This window comes from Pleurodeles waltl, chromosome 2_2 (assembly GCF_031143425.1).
Source record: "Pleurodeles waltl isolate 20211129_DDA chromosome 2_2, aPleWal1.hap1.20221129, whole genome shotgun sequence".
In the NCBI taxonomy this organism is placed as follows: domain Eukaryota; kingdom Metazoa; phylum Chordata; class Amphibia; order Caudata; family Salamandridae; genus Pleurodeles; species Pleurodeles waltl.
In genome coordinates, this window is record NC_090439.1 from 705,737,613 (window position 1) to 705,761,380 (window position 23,768).

At 42.9% G+C, this 23,768-nt stretch overlaps 1 protein-coding gene across 1 annotated transcript in view; it reads right to left on the reverse strand.

Annotated features, from left to right (window-relative positions):
* ARMC1 (armadillo repeat containing 1) overlaps positions 1-23,768 on the reverse strand; it is a 113,390-nt gene that overhangs the window by 63,775 nt on the left and 25,847 nt on the right. Inside the window, exon 3 of the mRNA XM_069220258.1 lies at positions 19,991-20,082. Within this exon, the coding sequence (XP_069076359.1) occupies positions 19,991-20,082 (92 nt within the window). The remainder of the gene's footprint in view (positions 1-19,990; positions 20,083-23,768) is intronic.

Sequence of the window (23,768 nt, forward strand, 5' to 3'; positions counted from 1 at the left end):
GTATGGCTTGAAGAAAGGGAAGAAAACCAGAAATGGATAAGAAGGTTAAAAGACAATAAAGGACACAAATAGGGATACTGCAGAGGACTTAGCCAGGACCTTCAACCAATATCTACTAACAGCCTATGGAGGCCAATTTGACAAGTTCTATGCAGGATTTGGGGGGCTTAGTCTATGACATGCCAACTAAGTCTCTGATGGGTCAGGATCAAGATAAATTGGAAGAATATTCCGTCAAAAGAAATTGGTGAGGTCATATTACAACATAAAAGTGGAAATCCCCTGGACCAAACAGGTTCCCAGTCAATCAGTTCAAATGTCTATCAAGTAAGATAACAGGCCACATTAAAAATATGCATAAAAGAGCCAAGAAAAGAGGATATTCTCTTGTTGGATTTAAGGTCTGACACAATAATCCATAGAAACTAGGAAAAATCCTAAAGTGTGCCCCTATCCAGCCTGAATATAGCAGTCCAAATTCTGGCATGAGCGGAGTCTAATCAACTGTACATAGTAAGTGGGCATTAATAAATCTTGATCAATCTAGCTTCATGCCCCATTGAGCCATTATGCCCAACCTGTGTCATTTATACGAATGCCTGGTGAGGGCTCCTACCTTGGGACAACCCACAGTGATGATTATATCCCTGGAATGAGAAAAAGGAATTAGTCTTCACTGATACTCAAAATTGGGTTTGGCCCAGAATTAATAAAAGGGGTTCAACTGCTCTATAACAAATTAATGGCCAATAAACGGGTGTATGGCACTACTTCAGACGCTTTCCCACATGGATAGGGCATCTGGCAAAGATGCCCATTCTTCATTCTCTTATTTACCATGGGTACAGAACCACTAGCTTCATGGTTTTGGAAAGATATCCTAATTAGAGGCTGCAGATGTGGTCCAAAGTGTAAAAAAAAAAAAAAAGCCTTGTTATATGCTTCTCTATGTGTCGAACCCTACCCTCTCAATTCACCATAAGCCTAAATTTTTTATTTTAAATTGGAACTTAGGCATTAACTTGGCTAAATTAATCGCACAACCACTGTCAGACTATTCTCCACAAGAGGGAATATACTGTCCATTTTAGATAGGCAGGGACAGGTACTTTCAAAGTTGCTCACTCGAAAATTGTCCATTGGTCCTGATAAGTACAGCTGCCATTTTCGAAATTATTTAGCTGCCTTAACTACTTTACAACCTGCCCAACACATTGTAAGTGGTCCCAGAGAAATATTTTCAGAAAGTGGACAGTGCATTGACCGGGCACACTGTTTTGGGATGCAGGTACACCTACAATAGCTTTTACAATGCTGCAAAGAAACATTTATGATGGGGGTCGGGGGAGAGGGTGGTGTAGGGTTGCCAGGTCTATTGGATTTCACAATTTATATTTATCAATGATTGGATATATGGTACACTACCTCAATCATCCATAAGCAGGGACATGTGCACAAGAGGAACAAGGAACCATCTGGAAGCATTATATGTTATGTTAAAATTGCTTATATAGCGCCTAAACTGCCCAGGGGCCTCGTAGCGCTTATACTGCAACGCAGACTCGTCACTGTTCATATTCGCATAGGAAATCACGCTCTAAATAGCCAGGTTTTTAAGGCCTTCCTAAAGGGGATCTCTTGAGAACTTAATCTAATATTAAGAGGAAGACTATTCCAGAGTATATCACCTTGATATGACAACGACCTTCCTCCCCATCTTGCTTTCTTCACTGTTGGAACTGTGACTAACATAGCTAAGGAGGATCTGAGAGGTCTGCCTGGAGTGTAAAAAGAGGCCAATGTTTTGAGCATTTCAGGTCCTTGATTGTATAAAGCTCTATGAATATGGCATAATGCCTTGAATTGAATCCTTTTGTCTACTGGGAGCCAATGTAAGGAGGAGATTCTGGTCCGTATGGATTGTTGCTTAGGTGTTTTTAAAAGCAGTCGTGCAGCTGCATATTGCACCCTCTGTAATCTTTGTACTACGTATCTTGGTGATCCTACAAACAGAGCATTGCCATAATCAAGGTGAGATCCTATCAATGCCTGAATAACCAATCTTCTGGCTAGGAAAGGCAGGATTGCTAAAACCTTACTCAAAGTCCTAAGCAGGGCAAAGGAAGTTCCAGCTACTCTATTGGCGTGTTGCGGCATTGAGAGTTGGGGGTCCAACCATACCCCAAGACTTTTTATAAGATGTTTAGGGGGCGGGAGAGTGGCTACTCCTGTTGTTATGATAGGATTAGCTAATGAATTTTTTGTTTGCCCAAAGAACATAACCTCAGTTTTTCCATCATTGAACTTCAATTTACGTCTCCATATCCATACAGCAACTGCTTTTAGGCAAGGACCTAATGCTGTCCCCAAATCCGGTTGAGTATTGGAAAGGGAGACAATAAGCTGAGTATCATCTGCATATGATATTAAGTTCAGACCAAAGGACTGAACAAACTCTGCTAATGGCAGCATATAGATATTAAAAAGCAGAGGGCTCAGGGCAGAACCCTGTGGGACTTCACAGCTGCTTATGATACGCTGGATATGGATGTGTAAGATCTGTCCAACACCTGGAAGGATCTTCCATGAATAAATGATAGGATCCAATCTAAGGCTACTTCAGAGATTCCAATCCCCGCATTCTATCTTTAAGAATGTTAAGGTCAACCGTATCGAATGCCGCACTCGGATCTAGGAGGATGATGGCTGTTTCAATTCCTTTGTCCATCCTCTTTTTTGCTTCCTCCGTCATCGCGATCAGTGCGTCATCGCGATCATGCAATTGCCTAAAACCCATCTGTGTGGGGTGGAAGATCTTTCTCTCTTCCAGAAGAGTAGAGAGCTGAGTATGTACATGCTTCTCTGCTAGTTTAGCCATTATAGGTAGCAGTGAAATCGGTCGGTAATTATTCAATAGCTTTGAATCCAAATTAGTTTTTTTTTTAGGAGAGGCTTAACAATGGCCTGCTTCCATAGGTCTGGTACTGCTTCAGACGATAGTGAAACATTAATAAGATTTGTAATTACCGGACCTAACACTGGTACTCCCATGAAGAGAATCTCAGGAGGAGCAGGGTTCAAAGGAGAGCCTGATTTAGTGGATCCCAGTAATTTAGCTACTCTATCCGTACTAATAGGAGTAAAGTTCGTTAAAATAATCTCTTCCCTACCCTCCTGATCCCTGACAGAGTGGTCTCCTATTAGAGTATTAGAGAAGAATACATAAATATCCTGAATGTTTTCATGAAAAAAAATTGCAAGATCATCAACATGTTGCTGCGGGGAGTCCATCATTTCTGACTCCTCAGAGGGGTGGATGAGATCTTTTAAGGCCTTAAAGAGCTCCTTAGGAGAATTGGCTGCTGCTTCAAGTCTTGAAGAGTAATATTTAGCCTGTGCATTTTTTATTTCTGTATGATAAACTTGAATCAGATTCTTATATTCCTTTTTCATGGAGTCATCTTGCCTTTGCCTCCATTTTCTCTCTTGCTTCCTACATTCTGTTTTCTTCTCAAGTAAGCTTGAGGTAAACCATGGGGAACACTTCTTCCGTGGCTGTTTTCTAGAGCCGGAGAAGGGTATGAGTTTATCCAAGCTATCACTGACCCATTAATTAAAAGAGTGTGTCAAGTCTGTTATATTATTTGTGTTTAGGTTTTCTGATAAAAAAAATTGCAGTGAGTCAATAAACTCAGGGGCCTTTAGTTTGTGCCATTTCCTTTTGCGTGGCGGAGTCCTGACACTCATGATCTTATGCAGAGAAATGGTTAGTTCTAATTCTAGCAAGTAGTGATCAGACCATGCTAGCGGATGGGATGATAGAATTTCTAATCCTAAAACATTAGAGAATACAAGATCAAGTGTGTGACCTTTATTATGAGCGGGACCTTGAATTAACTGTACTAGGTCACATGCCTTCATGTCTGCTATTAGCATCTTTGCAGAGACATTATCAGTATTTTCTGCATGTAAGTTAAAATCCCCAAGCAGTATAAAATTTGATTTAGTACATGCTAGTTGTGAGATATTCTCTGCCAGTGAGGCCATAAAGTCTCCTATAGGACCCGGTGGACGATAGACCAAAACACCAGACAGGGTAAGATGAGGGTTCACACCAATAGAGAAAAACATGCTCTCACAGCCTTTAATCAATGTAGGAGTTGTTGTGACCATGCATGTGTCTCTATAAACAACTGCAATACCACCCCCTCTATTAGGCCTGTCAATTCTGCTAAGTTTATAGCCAGTAGGTAATGCCATCACAATGTCTGGAGCAGAACTTTCATCCAACCATGTTTCCGTTAAAAATAGAGCCAGTGGTTTTATTTGTTCCACAAGAAGGTGGATGTCCGTTATATGAGCCCCTAATGAGCGACAATAGACTACAAAAATAGGTTTGTAGCACTCCTTATTCTTTTGTAGATCAGTAGAAAGTTGGAGGGACCAATCACAGGCAGGGCACCTATATGCCCTACAACTAGGATCTATACTCTGAGTAAACAGACTTTGAGGCTTATTGTTCATAGAAAGCAATGCCTCTTTGGTATATTTATTTATTTAATAATTACCTTCTCAGCAGTGTTCAATTCAGAGTTTCTTGGCACGGTCTGGTGCAGACTGGCTGGCCTTCGGCGCGCCAGCAGCGTGCCAGCTGCGCGTCGCGGTCATTGCGTCTTAAAATAGCCCAGCAGCCATAAAGAATTGGAGCGCTAACCCCAAAGATGGCGCTCATAAAGGGAATTCTGTCCCAAAATGGCGGCGATTTCCGACGAATGAGCAGGTAAAGAGATTCTAAAATTAACTGTTATTGTTTATAAAAGCAGTAGTCTCGTAGAAAATATAAACTCCTAAGCGAGCATTGGCACTATTTAAAAAAAACATGAACATCAAAGTTAAAACATGATTAGAAATAAAACCTATATTACATGTGCAAATAAGCAATATACATGAAGGAGATCAAATTAATACAGTTAGAGCCAGTCAACAATGAATTACCGCGTGTAGCAAGCGTAGGTAGCAGATCAAAAAACCTTTCTGACTAACTTCCGCTGCACGGAAAAACTCCTATTACATAGCAACACCACATCACAAAATCTGTCAAGTTGTAAATCCAAAATGGGTTGGGAAATGTGAAACCCCACAACGTGGGATAAATACACATATTAATTGGTTTATGAACATAGAACTTGAATGGCATCTCCAAGCTGTGTGCTGTTTAGGTATCAGAGGGTCTTAATTCCTTCAATGAGCTAAAAAGAGAATTTTCATATTTAGACTCAGCAGTATTAAGTAACTTCAAATAAAATAAATTGATGCAAAAACATCCCTACACGCACACATACACACTTGTTTAATAAAGAATTTTAGCTGAATGCAGATTGCTTTCACCCCAGTACACATGCTCATGCAAGAGCCAATCACATCAATTGGGAAGAAATGGACCAAACATACAGGGACACTGGAGGGAGAGGACTGGAAGGAGGTATGCAGGTGCCCACAAGGTAGACATGAGGAAGGGCTTTAAACTGGTCCAAGAACGGGGCAGGGGATCGTGGGAAGGAAGATGACACCTAATTTGGAGGAGAGTAAGGAAGTAGAAGTGCAGGGGAGAGCAGATGCACCAAAAGTGAAGTCACAGGCCAAACACCTAGCTTGGTGGAGGAGTGGAGAAACTGAATGAGGGAATGCTCAAAGAAATTTGAAAAGATCGGGGGCCCATAGAAAGCCTTCAGAGGTCTAATCTGATAAAGAGAAGAGGGTCTAAAATTAATAAAAGGGTTAGCTTGAGAAGTGAAATGTGCTGTTTCTAATCCTGCATGAGTTACAGAGGGAGACAACTGCTTTTATTCCTAGGTCAATAAATCCTACACTGGCTTCAAACAGGTTTTTTTGGTTTGTTAAAATCAACAACCCTGCTCCCTAGCCTCCAAAATGCATACGCTAGAGGGACAATATCAGATCACTCCCATGAAGAGAGGCACATGGGGGAGGGGCCGGTTCGAGGGGGTGGGGGGTGTTTAGAGGGCAAGACACTGGAAATATGAGCTAACCCGGACAAGAAATTGAGTAGAATGAAGGGAACTAAGACAGGGAACAAAGGATTACTTCTCACAGAATAACCCACAGAAGAACTCCTGAGAATAAACGGAGCTGAAAAAAAACTGTTATGCTTAAAACGACCATCTGTTGAAAAAAGGCAACTAAGTAGATAAACTCTTACCCAGTAGAATGAGTCAAAATACACACAGCCAAATTATGTTACCCAACAGAACGATGGACAACAAACAAAAACAATATACAAATTGATGTATTCTAATGAAGCCTTGGTTGGGGTATCAGTAGCCGTTTGCAAAGATTCCCCCAAACTCTTTCAGTGAAGAAATGAGCCTCAACTTTTCGAGGAGAGAATCTGAAGTTAGGGTGCTGGGAAAGCTGAGGAAATTGACAAAAGAGTGTAAGGCATAGACGTCCATGGCCATGCTTATTGCAGACATTAAGAGTTTGACTAAAGTGCTTTCTAAAAAGGTTAGATAAGATCCTAATAGCATTGGTAGAACTACATCAAGGGGGGTTTGGTTAAGGAGAGGCAGTTCTCAGATTACATAAGTAAGGCAGCCCACACACTAGAGAGGAAACCAGGGGAAAAGGCATTGCAGCCTTCTCTAGTGTCCCTAAATGCAGAGAAGCATTCAGCTGGGTGAGATGGGAGTTCCTCAGGTTGGTAGGGATAAAAGCTGGAAGATTGGAATGGCACAACATTAATAATTTTTAGGATTATCCTGTGCCACCAGTTATAATACAAGCCCTTAATGTCATGGTGTTAGACTCAGGGTTAGCTTAAGTGAGCCTACTTATCATCATCAGTCCTGTGCTGGAGATGTGGGAAAGTCAAGGACATGTTCATCCACCTAATGTGGGATTGTGAGTTAACCCAAATCGTCTGAAAAGAAGTGCTTAGTAATATAACAAAAACTCTTGAGAGAGGCAATAGAGACCCAGCTGAAATCATGTTAAACCTAGGAAAGGGAAAGGGGAGAAGGGTAGGCAAAGTGTGCAAAACTATTCTTCATCGCTAACTGAGTGCAATCAAGAGACTTATTATCTATTGGAAAAAAGAAAAGTCCAGACAGAGAAACACTGGCTCACCAGTGCTTGGAACATACCAGCAGCAAAGAAAAAAGAAAAAAAAAAATTATGGACATCCAAGGCACTAAAGCACAGTTCCAAAAGAAAAACATCTGGTCCCCATTAATAGAATATCTGACAGCCATGCCCAGAGTGGAGACTATGCCATCCGCACTCCAAGATTTACATCTGTTTGATTTCCAAGAAGATTAAGGGAATGGGGGCCCCTTAATGTGAATGATCAGGCAGAGCAAGATCCCCTTACAGTCAGAGAGAAGGGAGAGACACCCAACGAGGAGGTTGGGGTGGAGAGGGTAGCAGAGTTGGAGTAGTTGATACAGTTTTTCCCCCCAAATATGTTCTTTTGACCGGTACTCAATTGTGATAAAATATAACTTTTGAGAGCGATCTCTATGATGGCTGGGCTATGATTCTGTGCGTGTCCAAGCCAAGTATGGTATAAAACTACTACCAGAGTTACGACCCAAATGTGGAAGGAGGATGGATCTGGGCGACCATATTAAGTTTATTTTCTTTTTAGTTGAAAAGCTCTGTAAAACATATTTTAAGAAAGCATGGCTAAGATGAAGATTTGGGGCAGAGTTGCATTTATTTCTTATTCAACACATGATATTTGCAGTTAAGGTGCTGCAGCATATGCAGTCTTCCTACCCTTGCAGCCTTACACACTCTTAATTACCATCATAGATGTAACTTTCACTCCTTAAATCCCCATGCATTCCACTTCCAGGCTGTTTTAAATCAAAATAGTTTGCAATAAACCACACAAGCCAAGGCAAGAAACAGGTCAACCGTATGCCATTCATACACTTGTCAGAAGGATCAGTGCGCCCATTACTGACTTGCTCTTTTGCCTTTAATCATGACAGGGGCTCCTACGCCTAGTCATTTTTAATTTACCTTTCCTGCACCAATCTACTCACTCTCATAACATCACACCTCTACTGCACCTCACCATTCACAACCAGAAAAGATCTCTGGCAAAGAGCCCCAGAGTGGGACCCATTGGGCATTGCAGCGCCAGCCCAACGTGGAGCTGCCCGATGATGAAGCACAACATCCCTTAGGGTGTGTGAGGGCTCTTACACTTGAAAGGGGCTACCCTCATGTGGGGTTCTGAGCTGCACGCAGTGCTCTTAGTTTTTGTAGGAAGTGCATACTTACCTTTAGTTATAGTTAGGTGGGGCTAGATATGCTGGACCTCTAACGGCCCTCGGCCCCTTTTTGTTGTAAACATATTTCTAGTAGACAAGAAAGATGATGGCCAGTGGCCAGACACAAACTTTCAGGAGTTCAACAAGTGGCTGGTTTACGTCTTGATTCCTAGGAACTGGATAGTAAGTCTGGAACTGAAAGAGGTCTATCTAACGATCCCTATATTCCTCCCTCACAGACAGTTCCTCCAATTCCTGTGGCGACAACAGACCTTCAAGTCCTCCACTCTTCCGATCAGGCGGTCAACAGCCCGTGGTGCTTCATGAACGGTCTCAGACTGGTGGTCGAACACCTCCAGGAACAGGGGACATGCCTCATAGTTTGACTGGAAGATGTGCTGTTGCTAGACCAGTGTTCCAGGAAACTACCCCTCTAACTTCATCAGCAGTGAATCTTCCGGAGGCCATGGGTTTTGTAATCAACGAGAAGAAGTCACTCCTGATGCCCTGCCAGCCAGCAACTTTTCTGGGCTTCATAATAGATTCCAACTCTGCATCCCTCAGCCTTCTGCCTCGGAAGGCAACAAAGATCTGGCATGAGCTAAGGAAGACACTGTCCAAGCAGCGTACATCGCTTCGCCAAGTGGCTCACTTGGGAGGCCTCCTCTCGTCTTCCATCCAAAAGGTCTTTCCGATGCCCCCTCAATGATTGAGCCCTGCAGCACATCAAGGCGTTTCATCATCGGAGAGGCTTCACTTATTCCCAATCGTGTTTCTTGTCTGACAAGGCAAAAGAAGAAACTGTCTGGTAGCTGGAGGCACGTGGTCTCTGCAAAAACAGAAGTTACATATTAACTATTTGGAGCTCCTGGTCAGTTCTTTTTCAGTCCGTTGTTGAACCAAGCACAGGGTCCAGTCATGTATCCTGCTTAAAATGGAAAATGTGTTGTTGGTGCTTTATATCAACCACCTAGGGGGTACAAGATCCAAAACTCTGTCTGATCTAGTGACAAATTGTGGGCCATACTGTCTAGACCACCACTTTTCGTTAACAGCAGAGTATCTTCCTGGCCAGGTAACCAGGTTGCCGACTGGCACTCCTGTCACTTCCACAACATGAGTCTGTGGAATCTGTACATGCAGGTTTTTGCTGAAATCTTGGGGAGGTGGGGCCCGTTCTCAGTTGATCTGTCTGCCTCACGCCTGAATTACCAGGTGGACCGGTTCTTCAGTTGGAGACCCAGCCCGCCTGTGGTGGCAGCCGATGCATTCCTCCAAGAAAGGAGTCGGGGGAAAAAAGGTATACATTTCCCTCGATCTCAATAATTACCATGGTACCTGCCCAGGTCAGTAGGCAACATGCGGAAGTGGTGCTCATCTCCCCGATTTGAAGGTCTAAAATTTGGTTCCCAGTTCTGATGGAACTTTCCTGGGTTTCTCCAAACGCCCTGCTTTCGACTCTCCTCCTGAACCCGGACCGGGCTCACCACCGGATGGTGATGGAGGGCTCCTTATCATTGACAGCATAGCCAATTACAGGAGACACTGGACAATCCCAGGTCTTTCGATACAGGCTGAGGACTTCCTGTCCAAAGCTTGGGAGGACAGTACGGTCAAACGCTACAAGTAGGCCGGGTTACAATAGGGGGGGGGGGGGTGGGAGAGCAGTGGGGTGTAAAAATATATAAATAAAAACAGGGCTTTGATCCTGTGGGTGCCGATGTAACGCAGGTACTCAATTTTCTGACCAGCCTGGCGACATAGGGTCTTGCTTACCGCTCCATTAATACCATTTGCACCGCAGTTTCTGAGGGGGGTACACTCTTGTCAATGGGTCCCCTATAGGGAAGCACCCTTTTGTTTGCAGACTCCTTAAGGGGTTTTGATTCTCTATCTCCAGAACTGCTCTACTCAGTGTTCTGAGATGTTAACCAGGTGCTTAACCTGTTCCTTTCTTGGCGACTAAACAGGTTCCTCGTTAGGAAAGAGCTATCAGGTAAATTGACCATGCTACTTTGTCTGGTGTCATGTCGGATAGTCTTGGATATTCAAGCCCTGGATATTACGGACATAGTTTTCTCCCCTGACAGGGTTACCTTTACTGTTAGCAGACGTACTAAATCAATACCAGGGTTATTACATAACCCACATTTTGGGACACTCCTAAGTTGTGTGTGTTACAGTGCCTTACGGCCTATGAGGAAATCACAGCTGGGTTGAGCCCTCTTGGTGAGCATCAACTCCTCGTAGCTCTTCGGAAACCAAATAAAGCGGAGTCGTCTCCTGCTACTGCTCATTAGGTTAGATGGGTCATGCAGGAGGCGAGTATTCAAGGTTTAAGGAGTTCACCCTGCAAGGGGTGCAATTACTTTAAAGGCCAGCCAGGGCATTCTGCCATCCCGTTTGGAGGACATCATGAATGCGGCAGATTGGTCCTCTGATTGCACGTTAAGAGATTCTACTTTAAGACGGTGGTGGATGTGACTCATTTGGTAGTGACAAAACTTTAAACTAGCATAATCGCTGTCTCTGGTCCTGACACAGAATAAAAAATGTCATTAAATTCATTGAAACTTTTCCTAGCCATCATAACGGAAGGTTTTAATTCTATTAAGGACACCGAAGCAAGGATTATCCCACCTGACAAAGTTCAACCTCAACCCTCCCCATGACTAGTAAGTAGGTTTTTCTCAAAACTGTTTCTGAAATGGTTCTTGGAATTGTAGAAGAGAATGCAGATTGATGTGATGCTAATGTTGAGTACCTGATTTTAATTGATACGATTGCTTAGGACAAGATGTGCTTCTATTTCCTAATATCTGATAGTTCTTAACAAGATGGTTGAATATCCTGCAGTTTGTATACCTCGAGCGAAGAAAGATAGAGCTTCTAGGTGGTACAAGGACTATGTTGGGAAAGTTGCTACCTGATTGGATGCTGAAATTTTTCATTCCCAAGTACTGCTGGGAATGGTAGTTTACTTCCACTAAAAGATGACTGCTGTGAAAAACAAAATGAAGGAAGAAGGCATAATCCTCGCCTCTGGGTCCTTAACCGAACTGACACTTTCCATTACGACAGCCAGGAAATTGTTCATTACACAATAATATGTGAAATCAGCAGCAGGCAAGAGAGTTTCAGGACAAAGGAGAATTGGCTCCTACAAAGGCCAACAATATAACTTATAAAATAAGAGGGTACAGTTGGGCAGATGAAAGTTTTGCACTTACTTTTCCAACTTATAATTTCCTATGTTTTATTTACCTGTGTTGCTCTTTTCCTGAAGTACCAAACATCATGCACTGTGATAAACTATGAGATCAAAATTCATACACCTGGAAGAGGCCAATCAAAATACAAGTGGCAAACAAATAAGCCAGCTGGAAATACCAGGCAGAAAAATATAACAAGTAAAATTACTACACCTCAGAATACAGCAAGAAGAATTCTTGCGACACAAGTATTCACATGAGAAAACTGTGCCCCAACATCACTTATTGGTATTAGCATCATATGAGGACATATAATAAACATAAGAATGGCTAGATAAATAAACCTTTCTCGAGTTGCTTGGTCAAGAAATATGAACATCAGCATTTATACACAGAAATGATGAGCATAAGTGACCGACAGAAAATGACTGTTCAACTGATACTGTGCATCTCATTAAAGGCCTGAAGAAACAGGATTACATTCCCCTACTCTCACACTCCCAAAATCGATTGGATCCCCTTGGAGCCCAACACCATCTTTAAAACCAGATGCATCTTCCATGGGTGTAGAATCCCTATCACCCAATGTCCAGGACTGGGTCAAGGGCAACAATTTTTCATGTTTACTTTGACTGATGGACAAGTAACCCCCAACCTCCGAAGCACAAGCCTTTCGTCTGCAGTTTACATTACCAATCCAGTGAATGGATTACCTGCTACTACAGCAGAATGTTTATATGTGTATGTATTTAGGGCCGGCTTTAGAACTGGTGGTGCCCTGTGCGACAGTTTATTATGGCACCCCCCCACCTGCCTCGGTTTCACTCACTACCACCCGGCAAATGTGCCCCTCATCTCTCCATCGCTCCCCTTTCACATACATTTATGTGTTTTAAAGCACTTGTAAAGGCTGGCTTTACTAATCCACTCAGCTAGCCACATAAAAAAATAGGGGGATAATTTAAGAGCGCCTAGTGCCACATTAGCGTCATTTTTTTAACGCTAATGTGGCGTTGGAAGGCAACAAACGCTGTGCCATATTTACAAAGTGGTGCAATGCATGCATTGAGCCACTTTGTATCCCTTTGTGCTACATTATGCCTGCACCAGTTACAATGGGCCCCTGGGTGGTTTGCAAGATTAGCATCAAAATTCTTTACGCTAATCCTGCAAAGCGCCAGACTAGCGTCAAAAATTTGAACACTAGTCCCCTAACTACTGCCATGTTGCGCTGTATTTTAAATACAGCACACACATCGTGGCGTAAGGGGAGCGCTAAAGGCGCAAGAAAAGTGGTGCAGCGCCACTTTTTTCAAATATGCCCCATAGGGGCATATTTAAGAGCCCCTAGTACCATTCTAACACCACATTAGTGCATTGTTTTTTAGCTAATGTGGTGTTAGAAGGCCAAAAACGCTGCGCCATATTACAAAGTGGCGCAATGCATGCATTGTGCCACTTTGTAACCCTTTGCGCTACACTTTGACTGCGCCAGGCATATGGTATCTGACAGATTTATTTGCGCCATTTTTTTCTGGCACTTTTAACGCCTGCTCAGAGCAGGCATTAAATGGAGGTTTCCATGGGTTACAATGGGACCCCGGATGCTTTGCATGATTAGCGTCAACATTTTTAATGCTAATCCTGCAAAGCGCCGGACTAGCATAAAAAATTCTGATGCTAGTCCCCTAACTACTGCCATGGTGAGCCGTATTTAAAATATGACACACACATGGTGGTGTTGGGGGGGAGGTGCTAAGGGGCGCGAGAATAGTGACCGAACACAGTGTGCAGCTCCACTTTTTTCAAATAAGCCCCATAGGGCAGTGCTTAATTTGCAAATAAAAAGGTGCCGGTGCCCAAAGCCCTCCTCTTAAACACGTGGCTGCTGCAATGAAATGTGAGAACAAGTAATTCAGAGGCAGTGTAATCCTGAAGCCATCTCGGGACTCTTCAATCCATTTACAGGCACTCCCTGCCCCTTCAGCTCACTCTTGCACATTTAAGCTTTTTCCCATTGTGATGCTTTTTCGTTTTTCTCTTCCTCCGTCTTTCTCATATGTGTCTTTTTCTCGCAGTAAATGCTTGAGGCAGAAAAATAAGCGCAGGGCCTCAAAAATAAGTGCCGGTGCTCTGCACCGGAAACAGCAAGCACAAATTAAGCACTGCCACAGGGGCATATTTAAGAGCCACTAGTGCCATTCTAATGCCACATTATTGTCTTTTTTTTTTTTTTATACACTAATGTGGCGTTAGAAGCCCAAAAATGCTGCACCCTATTTACAAATAGGCGCAATGCATGCAGATGTAGATTGCTTTATGTAATTTTTTTCCAGCACTTTTAACGCCTGCTCAGAGCAGACATTAAAAGGAGGCTTCCATTGGTTACAATGAGCCTCTGGGTGCTTTGCAAGATTAGCGTCAACATTTTTTACGCTAATCCTTCAAAGCGCCGGATTAGCGTAAAACTTCAGACGCTAGTCCCCTAACTACTGTCATGGTGCAACGTATTTTAAATCTGAAGCACACATGGTGGCGTTGGGGGGGGGATCTAAGGGGTGCAATAAAAGTGGCGCTGCACTGTGTGCAGAGCCATTTTTCTTAAATATGCTCAATAGTTCTGTTTTTTGCAGCAGGCATATTAGCCCTCCGTGCTACTTTATGTTGAGTCAAGGCTACCACTAGACAAAACTCCAATATCTCTCTCTAACAGGAACATTAATCACAAAAGGTATCTTGACATTTTAATTGTTTCTTGATGGCTAAATGCACAAGGAACTTTTCAGCAGGTGCTTTTAAATCACAAGTTTCGGAAGTTATTGCTAAACACGGCACCGCCCGAGGTCAGCACCCAGTGCGGTCGCACCGCCCGCACTGCCCAAAAGCCGGCACTTTAGGTATTGTATAAACTTGTAGAGATTATTCGTCAATGCAAAGCCTTTAATATTAGGGTAACTGCTGTAACGAAATGCCGTAACAAGCTGAGCGCTCTGCTTGCATTAGTGACAGGAAACTCCAGTGCAAAGAAGTATACACGTTTGAAAAAAATGTAACAATTTGAGGCTACTGACAATGCTCTAAGAGAACTCCCTGATTACATGCAGAATTCTAAAAGCTAGGTCGGTGATTTTTTGCTTTCAAAATAAAAAATGCTAAAAAAAATAATTCTAAAAATCAAACTAAAACGGGATTTGCTAAACTGTTGAACAGCCTTAGATACCATTTCTCCAGGGCATTTTTTAGTTGCTTGTTTTATGCTTGCTGACATCATGAAAATAAGTAGAGGTCCAATTCTTAAAGAAAAACAAAAAGTGCACCCACAGATATATATCCTTGCATTGAAGTGTACTTAGGACCTTCATGAATTGGCAAATGTTTAATGAAGTGTGTCTGGAAACCGTACTCCTATCAGACCTTTGTAAATTCAATTTTTGCATAAGCAAATATACATGCTCACAGGTGAGGAAAATACAATTGAGTGCCATTGAGTTGGATAAAAAAAACGTATGTTATTTTCGAGCCAATAGACTCCCCATGCTCAACGTCTGCTTTACAAATACACATAACGCTACATGTGCTCATGCGAAGATCTACATTTTGTCCGTTACCCGTTATACAAAAATCTGCTGAGCAACTGCAAACACTTTATCTACACCCCGTGTCCCTCCCCCACCCTAAAAGGTGGTCTACTCCTGCTCTTGCCAAGAATACACTTCCAACCTTTTCCAGTGTGGGAAAAAATTCAAGAATAGTTGTGAATACCCATCAGCATTAGTAGATGTACACAGACATACAGTGAAATTCAGTCGCAGCTCGCAGTGTTAAAGAGGGTGGGGTGTCACGCACGTGCGGGGGGAGGGGCAAGGGATTGGCAGGGAGGGAGAGAAAATATTAATGACATTTCTAATAAAATAAAAAAAATTAAAACGTACCTGAAAGCCGCACCCTGCTCCTCGGCTGGCTGCAGGCAGGCAAAGGCTCACAGCCTGCCCTGTGGTCAATCCTGACGCTGCTCAGAGCAGCAACAGGTTTGGCTGGGAGCATCCCGGTAGGGCACTCCAAGGCATACCGGGAGCCAGTGCAGGCTCTCTCCAGCCCATCAACTGTGTTGCTGGTCTGGAGAGAGCTCTATGCGCATGTGTGTTTGGCGACCCAAGACCACCGGCCAAATACACATGCGCTCACACCCCCTCACACTCATCACCCCCGTCCCTTTCAAAGGAAACGATAATAAACACTGTTTATTGTTGTTTCTTTATAAAGGTTTTGCAGCTGCCGCTGCTGCCGGGGGAACAACACTTATCCGCCCTCATGGAGGAGCCGCCCCTGGTGCAATTCAAACCTGGAACTACCAACCTCCAGCCAGAAAATTGAAGTCTTGCGAGAATCCAAAACCTAATACAATGAGCATAATCAGAGAGGCTGTTATTAGAGCTCTGATATAATGGGAACACTGACATGCTTTGCTGCATGGCCCCCAACAAAGCCCCAAAAGTGACTGTTGTTTTTTGTTTTTTTTAAAGTACAAGTACATTTCTGAAGCACTATGTCCAAAGGGCACACCCCTTACCTTCTACACAAAGCTATCAAGGACAGTAGCCCCAAATTACTGGCTGATAATTTCACTGTGTCCAGTAGCTCTCAGCACACCCGCAGCGAACGCACTGTCTTAGTTGGACTCTCGCTCCTAGGCAAGACTGCTGGTTTAGGGATGACAGCACTTTTGTTTGTAGGTGGCTAAGCCAATCCTACAACAAGTCGCAACTGTCGGCCCAACCCTCCTGGCTCACAAGCAGTATCTCACCAAAAACGGTAACAGTAAAAGGTGGCAGCCTTTACGCATGGATTCTAGAATGCGACATCTCAGGGGAATCGCGGTGGAGCTGAAGTTACCCTTTTCTCACATTAGTAATAAGTCTCCGTCACACACAGGTAATGAAGGAGATGCAGGAAAGTTTTCAATCAGTATTTTAAAAAGACTGCACTCTTCGATAAAACGCATTAGCTGCAATGATTAGGATAACAAAAAATGCAAGAAACAGAATTGTAAAGAAGAGAGCTGTAAATACAAAGACCACCCCATATATATACATGAAAAGCAAAATCCCTAAAACCCTAGCAAGAATAACCTAATGTCTAACCTAACGAGGGCTAGGTGTGATAAACCTAATCTGCCAGTACCAGGTCCATGAGAAACGCCCCCCAACCCTTGTTAGCTTGGAATGAGGTACCTAGGTTAGACTCCGTGGTGAGACAAAGGCTAGGTCTGCATTAAGGCGACGTGCAACATAGATGCCGTTGATAACATCTGGTAGGAATCCCTCTGATTACCTTGATCTGTATAAATACATCTCACACAGACATGTAGGACCCCTGACGTATGTATGTCCGCAAACAATAGATAAGGGGGCAGGCTTGTGGCGGCAGTTATGTAAACAATTCCTTTCACTCTTAAGTGGGAAAGGGACATGATGTGAATACCTACGTACATCACTTACTTTTGATGCTGATAGTGACGCCTTCACAGAGAGGCACAGATAACAAATTAAGACATTGCTCTAACTCTAAACAAAGGCAGCCATCTTAAAAAAAGTAACTGCTTCCCCTTTAATGTTACTGAGTATGATTGAGGAGACTGTGTCTAAGTTACACATCAGTTTTATCCCCAAATCTAGGGCTGGAGCAGCCTCGTGCTCATTTAGAATTTGTTTCAACACTTCTGGTAAATTGGCAAATGTAGGGGTACCATGCATGGTAGTGCATATTGCAGCAAAGACTGTACCCCATGTGATGCAGTCGCCACTGAGGGAAACATTCCGAATGGCAAGCACATTGAGAGATTTCTATGTTTTTCCTGTGGGCCTGGGAAGCATAGCTTCCAGCGGTTTATATGTTTGCGCTATTCAGAACAGGATTTTCTCTTCTTCCATGGGCACCTTGCCCATGATAGAATGTACGGTTTGTGGGTTAATCCCAGTAAAGGCCAACTGGTATCCAGCTGGCGCTAGTGGTGCTGGGCGCGCTGGTGTAGTGTTCAAAGTTCGCAATACGAAAAGAATAAGTCATCTATATAATGTTACTAGCTCATTGTAAAGATTGCGCAGATCTGATGCATGCATGTTCCTGGATATGGTGTATATGTGACAAATATTGGCCAAGTTGGTCCGTCATCACTTAAGGGACCTTACGTCACAGGTTGTATTACATGTGGTAGGGTGCCATTAAACCAGTTCTGGTGTTCTTGATGGGTTTTAGGTATTTCAAGTTACAGGTATGCTCAGTACCGTAGTGGTACATTTGCTACTTCATATGTGTTAAATGTGTATGTTGTAGAGTATTCCTCAGGAAAGGTGACCCAGGAATAGAATGTTTCTGTTTGGTAACCTTCCTTTGCTTCCACTATGAAGGTAACATACCCGCCCTCATCTTTAAGTCGTGCACTATTAGATGTAGTGTTAATGCATGTCTAGCATTTTCTGGAATATCTATGGCACTAACCATGTTGGATAATGGGTAAAGAGAAGGAACGCCAAATGGGGAGAAAGTCCTTTTAAGAGTTCAAGCTTGAACAACCTATAGCCTAGTTAAGTGCTCCCTGTTCAGCAGAGGAGGGTCATCCCCAAAACCACAGACGTCTCTGTATGTTACTTAGGGTTCCTGTTGTGTTTGAGACAGAGACTCAGGATATCCGTAAATTAGTGCCAAAACACCATCGTTGGTGGCGCTGTGTCATGGTTGGACTCTCGTTCCTAGGCAAGACTGGTGGTTTAGAGATGACAGCACTTTTGTTTGTAGGTGACTAAGCCAAACCTACAAATCGCAACCGTTGGCCCAACCCTCGCAGCTCACAGGCAGTACCCTCACCAAAAACCCAAGCAGTAAAAGGTGATTTCTGGCAGATTGGGACGCCTTCACAGAGTGGCACTGATAACACAAATTAAAACATTGCTCTGACTCTAAAAAAGGCAGCCATCTTAAAATAAATAATAAAATAAATAGCCTAAGACAGAGCAGGATAACCAGGTTAAAAGTCACTAGGTGCGCAGGGCACGGCCTGCAAGCCAGAAACCTAAGCTCCTGATTTCCATTAAAACTAAGTAGGATTCACTACACTACCCTAAGGATGGAGACAAAGAAGTACACAAAAAGGAAAAATAGCTCAACAGCCCTTCTCCATCTAGCACTCAGCATCTAGAATAGCCCCATATCCTTCTGGACTGTGCCCACAACCCCGACTCCAATTCAGAAAAGCTTTAAGATGTGCCTCTTTGTAATACACTACATCACAATGAAGTATCAGTCCACTTCTGACTGAAGATACTCCTCTAATCATTCAGTGTGTTTCACCCTCTACAGAACTAGTGCCTTTCAGCTAGGTTCACTATACAAATAATATATACATTAAGACATTCCTAATGTGCCACAGGGTGATTTTTCATTCAGCACGCACTATGCTTACCCATTATTTAGTGAGTAAATAATATCTGCTCCAGATTCCTCTCCTGTTACCGGACTATACAAGGCCTGTCTTACGGGCCTCGGAATGTTTGTTCACCCATTAATCTGACCATAACGTGTGCCCTTCTTCCCACTGTGACAAAAAGATGACTATCCATCAGTCACTCTACTATGCCACAGAATATATGTCTATGCCAGTTACTATGCCATCAACAGACTGAAAACACTACCCTGGTTAGAAACCCTTCTGCAAAAGTATGTAGAAACAAACAAAGTATAAATAACTTGATGGTTGATTATTGTGTTGAGACTCTGCCTGCTAATTATTGTATCACACAATCTCAACCAATTACCTAACAGGCCCAATAAATAAGTGTAATGGTTGTTCGTATAGGGCTAAGTCACACTCCTTTTTCCCATTCCTCTTTCTCAGTAACACTCACAATCACTGAGCCGAATTTCGATTCCCACTGCCCCAATCACGTCCAGATAATGGTTTCTTGCATCATTTCTCCCGAAAGAAAGGATCTCGCCCTGCTTCTACAGTCAATAAGCAATTTCTGCTTAAAACCTCTCCTCCTAAGAAGCAGTAGCCCCTCGTCCCACCTTTGGCGCAATTCAACATATTATTTTGTGAACCGTAAATCTCCTGGAATTAAAAACATTGGTTTTGCTGATGAATCGTAAATGTAATTTCATTATTATTATTATTATATAAATAAATATGTAAAACAAACTACTACAAAAGTAGGTACAAACACACACTTTGAAATCTTAATGTTACAAAAGGCTGAGCTAATTTATAAGTTAACACAAAATCAATCTTTGGCACTAATGTTGCCTGTTATTAGCCCAACCATTTATGGGATCCAAGTAATTAACAGAAAAAAGAAACTTACTGGGGAAAACACAGTTTGGAACTTCATTATGAAATCACTAGTCATCTGGCAAGAAGCTTGCTAAGCGTGCTGGGACACCAGAGACATGCACATACACACATAGACACTCTCAAAGACTTACTTTTGTATCACATTTTGCAAGCTCAACATCATGCCCAGTTCGCTTTTCATTTTTTCTCTGTTTGAACGGCATTCCGCTAAATACCGCAGAGCCTAGAAAAAAAATATCCAAGTCAACAAAATTAGTAGCTCAAATCTGTCCTCTTTAAACCATCCCTGGACTATTTTTTATAAATCATATTAATTAGAGGGATCACTAAATGGTGCCATGCTTCATTTATATGCAAAATCATACATCTTTTTCTTACACACTACTAACTATATAATCCAGTTCCCTTTCGTGGATCCTGAGGTGGCGAGAAAGGTGTCAGTCCCTAGGCAAAGTGTCTCCCTCAGGATGTTCATGCAGCATTATAATAAATAGTGGAGTTGAACCTAAAAGGACATTTTACTAAACAAGGTTATTTCAGAAGGCATAACACCCTGTGTATACGCATAAGAATTGAGTATTAAGATATCTGAAATGATCTTTAATATTTTGTCACTAAGAGTTAAAAAATACAAGAGTGTTGTGATTTACTAAAAACTTTTTTTTACACTGCAAACCAGAGCTAGATTGTTGTAATAATGGGCTGCCATTCAATTAATCCTGAGAACAAATAGCAACTTCCAACAGAAGGCATCTTTAACTATCCTCCACACAAAAATACAAACAATCTTTTTTTATTCAAATCAGCGATTGGTTTCCTACTGTACTCAATACAAAGAGAACCCGATATTTGATAAAACTCAGTAAAACAGTAATCATGAAAAGCAACTGGATTGACATTTATGTTGCTTCTGAATTAACTTGGTGTTTAATTTCCCCAACCCACTGTGGCATTATGAAAGACATTCATTTATACAATACTGAACACTGAAAAAACACTTAGTTGCCCTTGCTCTGTGCTCATTCGTCACTGCAGTATACCCTAACTGGGGGAATTGGAATGTATCCTTTTTGTTCAGCTGGGGTTCTAGCTTACCAGAGGCAAGAGTCACTTAGTATGTCATCTAAGTAATGCTGCCTAGCTGCAGTGTCTTACCTCACTTTCTGTGTGTGAAATTGGGGGTTCCAAAAGCTGGTTTGAAGTTGTAGTTTCCCTCAATAAGGGTGAGCAGGGATGGAAGTTCAGGGGCCGGGTGGTTTACTGTCCAAGCCCTGAACTCTCGTGTCCAGTACCAAAGCCTCAATTACATCAACACTAACAAATATCAACATGGATTTCTGTAATTGTGTACCTTCTGATATCTGGTAAGACCCTGATAGAAAGTAAATTCTGAAATATTTCAGCTGTCCCTTTTTCTAATGGAAAATATAAGACACTGGCAACGTTGTTTTCTCATCAGTTATATTTAGGACCTGAATTTTTTGTGATTAAATTCACATCAAGATACTTCATGGAACTTTCTGAGTTAAATAAGCAGTCCTGGGTCGGACATACCATCTCACTTAGAATACAGAGTACATAAGCAATGTATAAAATTATTTTCCAGCATTGCTTAGTTACATGTAGGCTTCACATTCCAAAAAGACTTGAAGAGAATATCCATTTGCTAACATCAGCACCCAGCACTGCATTGTGTAGGACCCTTGGTGGGTAGATCCAATAGACTTAAATGAAAGCCTTCTCCTCATCCAGTGCCAGAAGAGACACTGAAATGTTTTGCCCAGAATCTAAGGTCAGTTGTGTCTCAGGCCAGCGGAACAAAAACAGCGGCTTACCTAAATTAAAGCATGTTAATTCTAGCTAGATCAGTATTGGGACAACCCTTGTTAGGCTAGCCTTTATCATTTTGCAGTGTATTTTAGCACTGTGGTTCAAAGGTGTGCTTGGGTTGTATGAATAACCTTACTGCTGCTCTCCAGTGGTTTTTGTGATGGTCGGTATAGATTCTATAATGGAATCCATAATCACCATGAAGACAGCATAAGAACTACAACTGAACAGTAGGCCATTTAGGTAACAATCTCTCTGGATCGGGCTTCCCAACTTAACCAATATGGTTCCCACCACAGGGAACTTTGTCACTCGATCTTTCAGTGTCAATCATATGGCCTTGTGGATATCCAATGAGACACAGCTTTTAGGTCCCAAAACCTACTTCTGTAAAAGATCCTCATCAGATTTTTGAGAGCTTTAGACTTAGATAATACTCCAGAGAACTGAGACCCCTAGCAACACCAGAGGAAGAAGAGGAACTTCCAGCAAGCCAATTTTTTATATAGAAAGATCTTGGGTTTATTACGGGACAGATGGTGGATCACTGATTCTGAATCTGAGAAGCATGAGGTGATGCAGTAATTTTCATAATAGGGGAGAACAGCACCCTAATCAATATGACGTAAACAAACCTAACTAGCTTGAAGACCATACAGGAGACGGATCTCAAGGTGAAGTGGAGGGCAATGAGTAGAATAAGTTAATTAAATATCAGCATAACATTGCTATAAATGTCCAATTCAGCTGCATACAATTTACCTACTTACAACAAATCTCACCCTCAAGAAAATTAACAGTATACATATTCTAACTACAGCACAATGCAGGTGTGTACATATGAAGATGAAGAGTTCCTTCATGTGGTTTGGGATGCCCTTCTTATTAGTCAATTCCGGGAGGCAGCAGGAACTCCAGAGAGCTCACGGCAATATAGCCGCACTTTAGTGCAGCTCTGCCGGCTGGGGGCATTGATCAGCCAAATATCCGTATTACAGACTGCCATCCAAACACACAGCCAGCAGCATGATGTGTGTGAAGCTGCCGGCCTGCAACTGGATTTAAACTTTGCACCGTTTGCACCTACCCGACTAGTGAACACAAGCTACAGAACGAACAGTGAGGGACTCTCGCAAGATGTGGCATAATACTAGCTGGGAGATGGGGAGCTGAGCTGCTGGACCCTGGGGGCGGGCCCCTATCTGTGAGCAATCTCGCAGTGCTCCCCCAATGACTGCTACGAGGCACTGGCGACGTCACTAGCAGTGAAGTGAGTGCCGTCTGAGGAAACCCGAGAGGAACCAGAAGCGGTCAGTCTGCCACAAACCCCGCGAGGCCCGAGGCGCCTGCCCACCTCAAGATACCCGGGCCCTCGCAGGTTTGGTTCCACTTGCCGGCCATGAGCACCAACGTGGCAGAGCTTGAAGCAGCGTTAAAAATCTGCAGAGGTGGTGAGGCCCTGGCGGTGGCTGAGCACTGCACAGGATGGGTAAGACGGTGCACCTGGATACTGCTGCGGCCTAGATGAGCACCACTGGACACGCTGTGATGTTTGCTTACTTGATGCTCACCAGCAGCAAACTAGAAGGCCTGAGCTACTAGACTGGGAGGCAAGAGCCCATAGCACCAGAGAACAATTTGACCATAGCAATGTCCTAATTGGTTTGTGGGCTGCAGAACAGCTCAAAACTAACTTGGCAGACATGTGTAAACGCTACTAAGAGTTGTAGAAATCTGGCCAACATACACCTCATAGACGCTGACATCTGTGGCTACTGCGGGGCCTTCATTGTGATGAGGGCGCTGAATTCCATTGTGATGCAATAGATCTGCTGAAGACAGCTGAGGTGGGCCTAGACATCTTTGTCTGTAGAAGACAGCAAGTGGATGTCAATCATTGAGATGCAATACATTGGGGGTCATTACGACCTCAGCGGTCTTTTTAAAAGACCGCCGAGGGAGACAGAATACCGCCATTGCCGGCGGTATTTCTGCCTCCCTATTATGACATTTCCGCTGGGCCAGCGGACGGTAACAGTGTTACCGTCCGCTGGCCCAGCGGAAATGTCACATCAACAT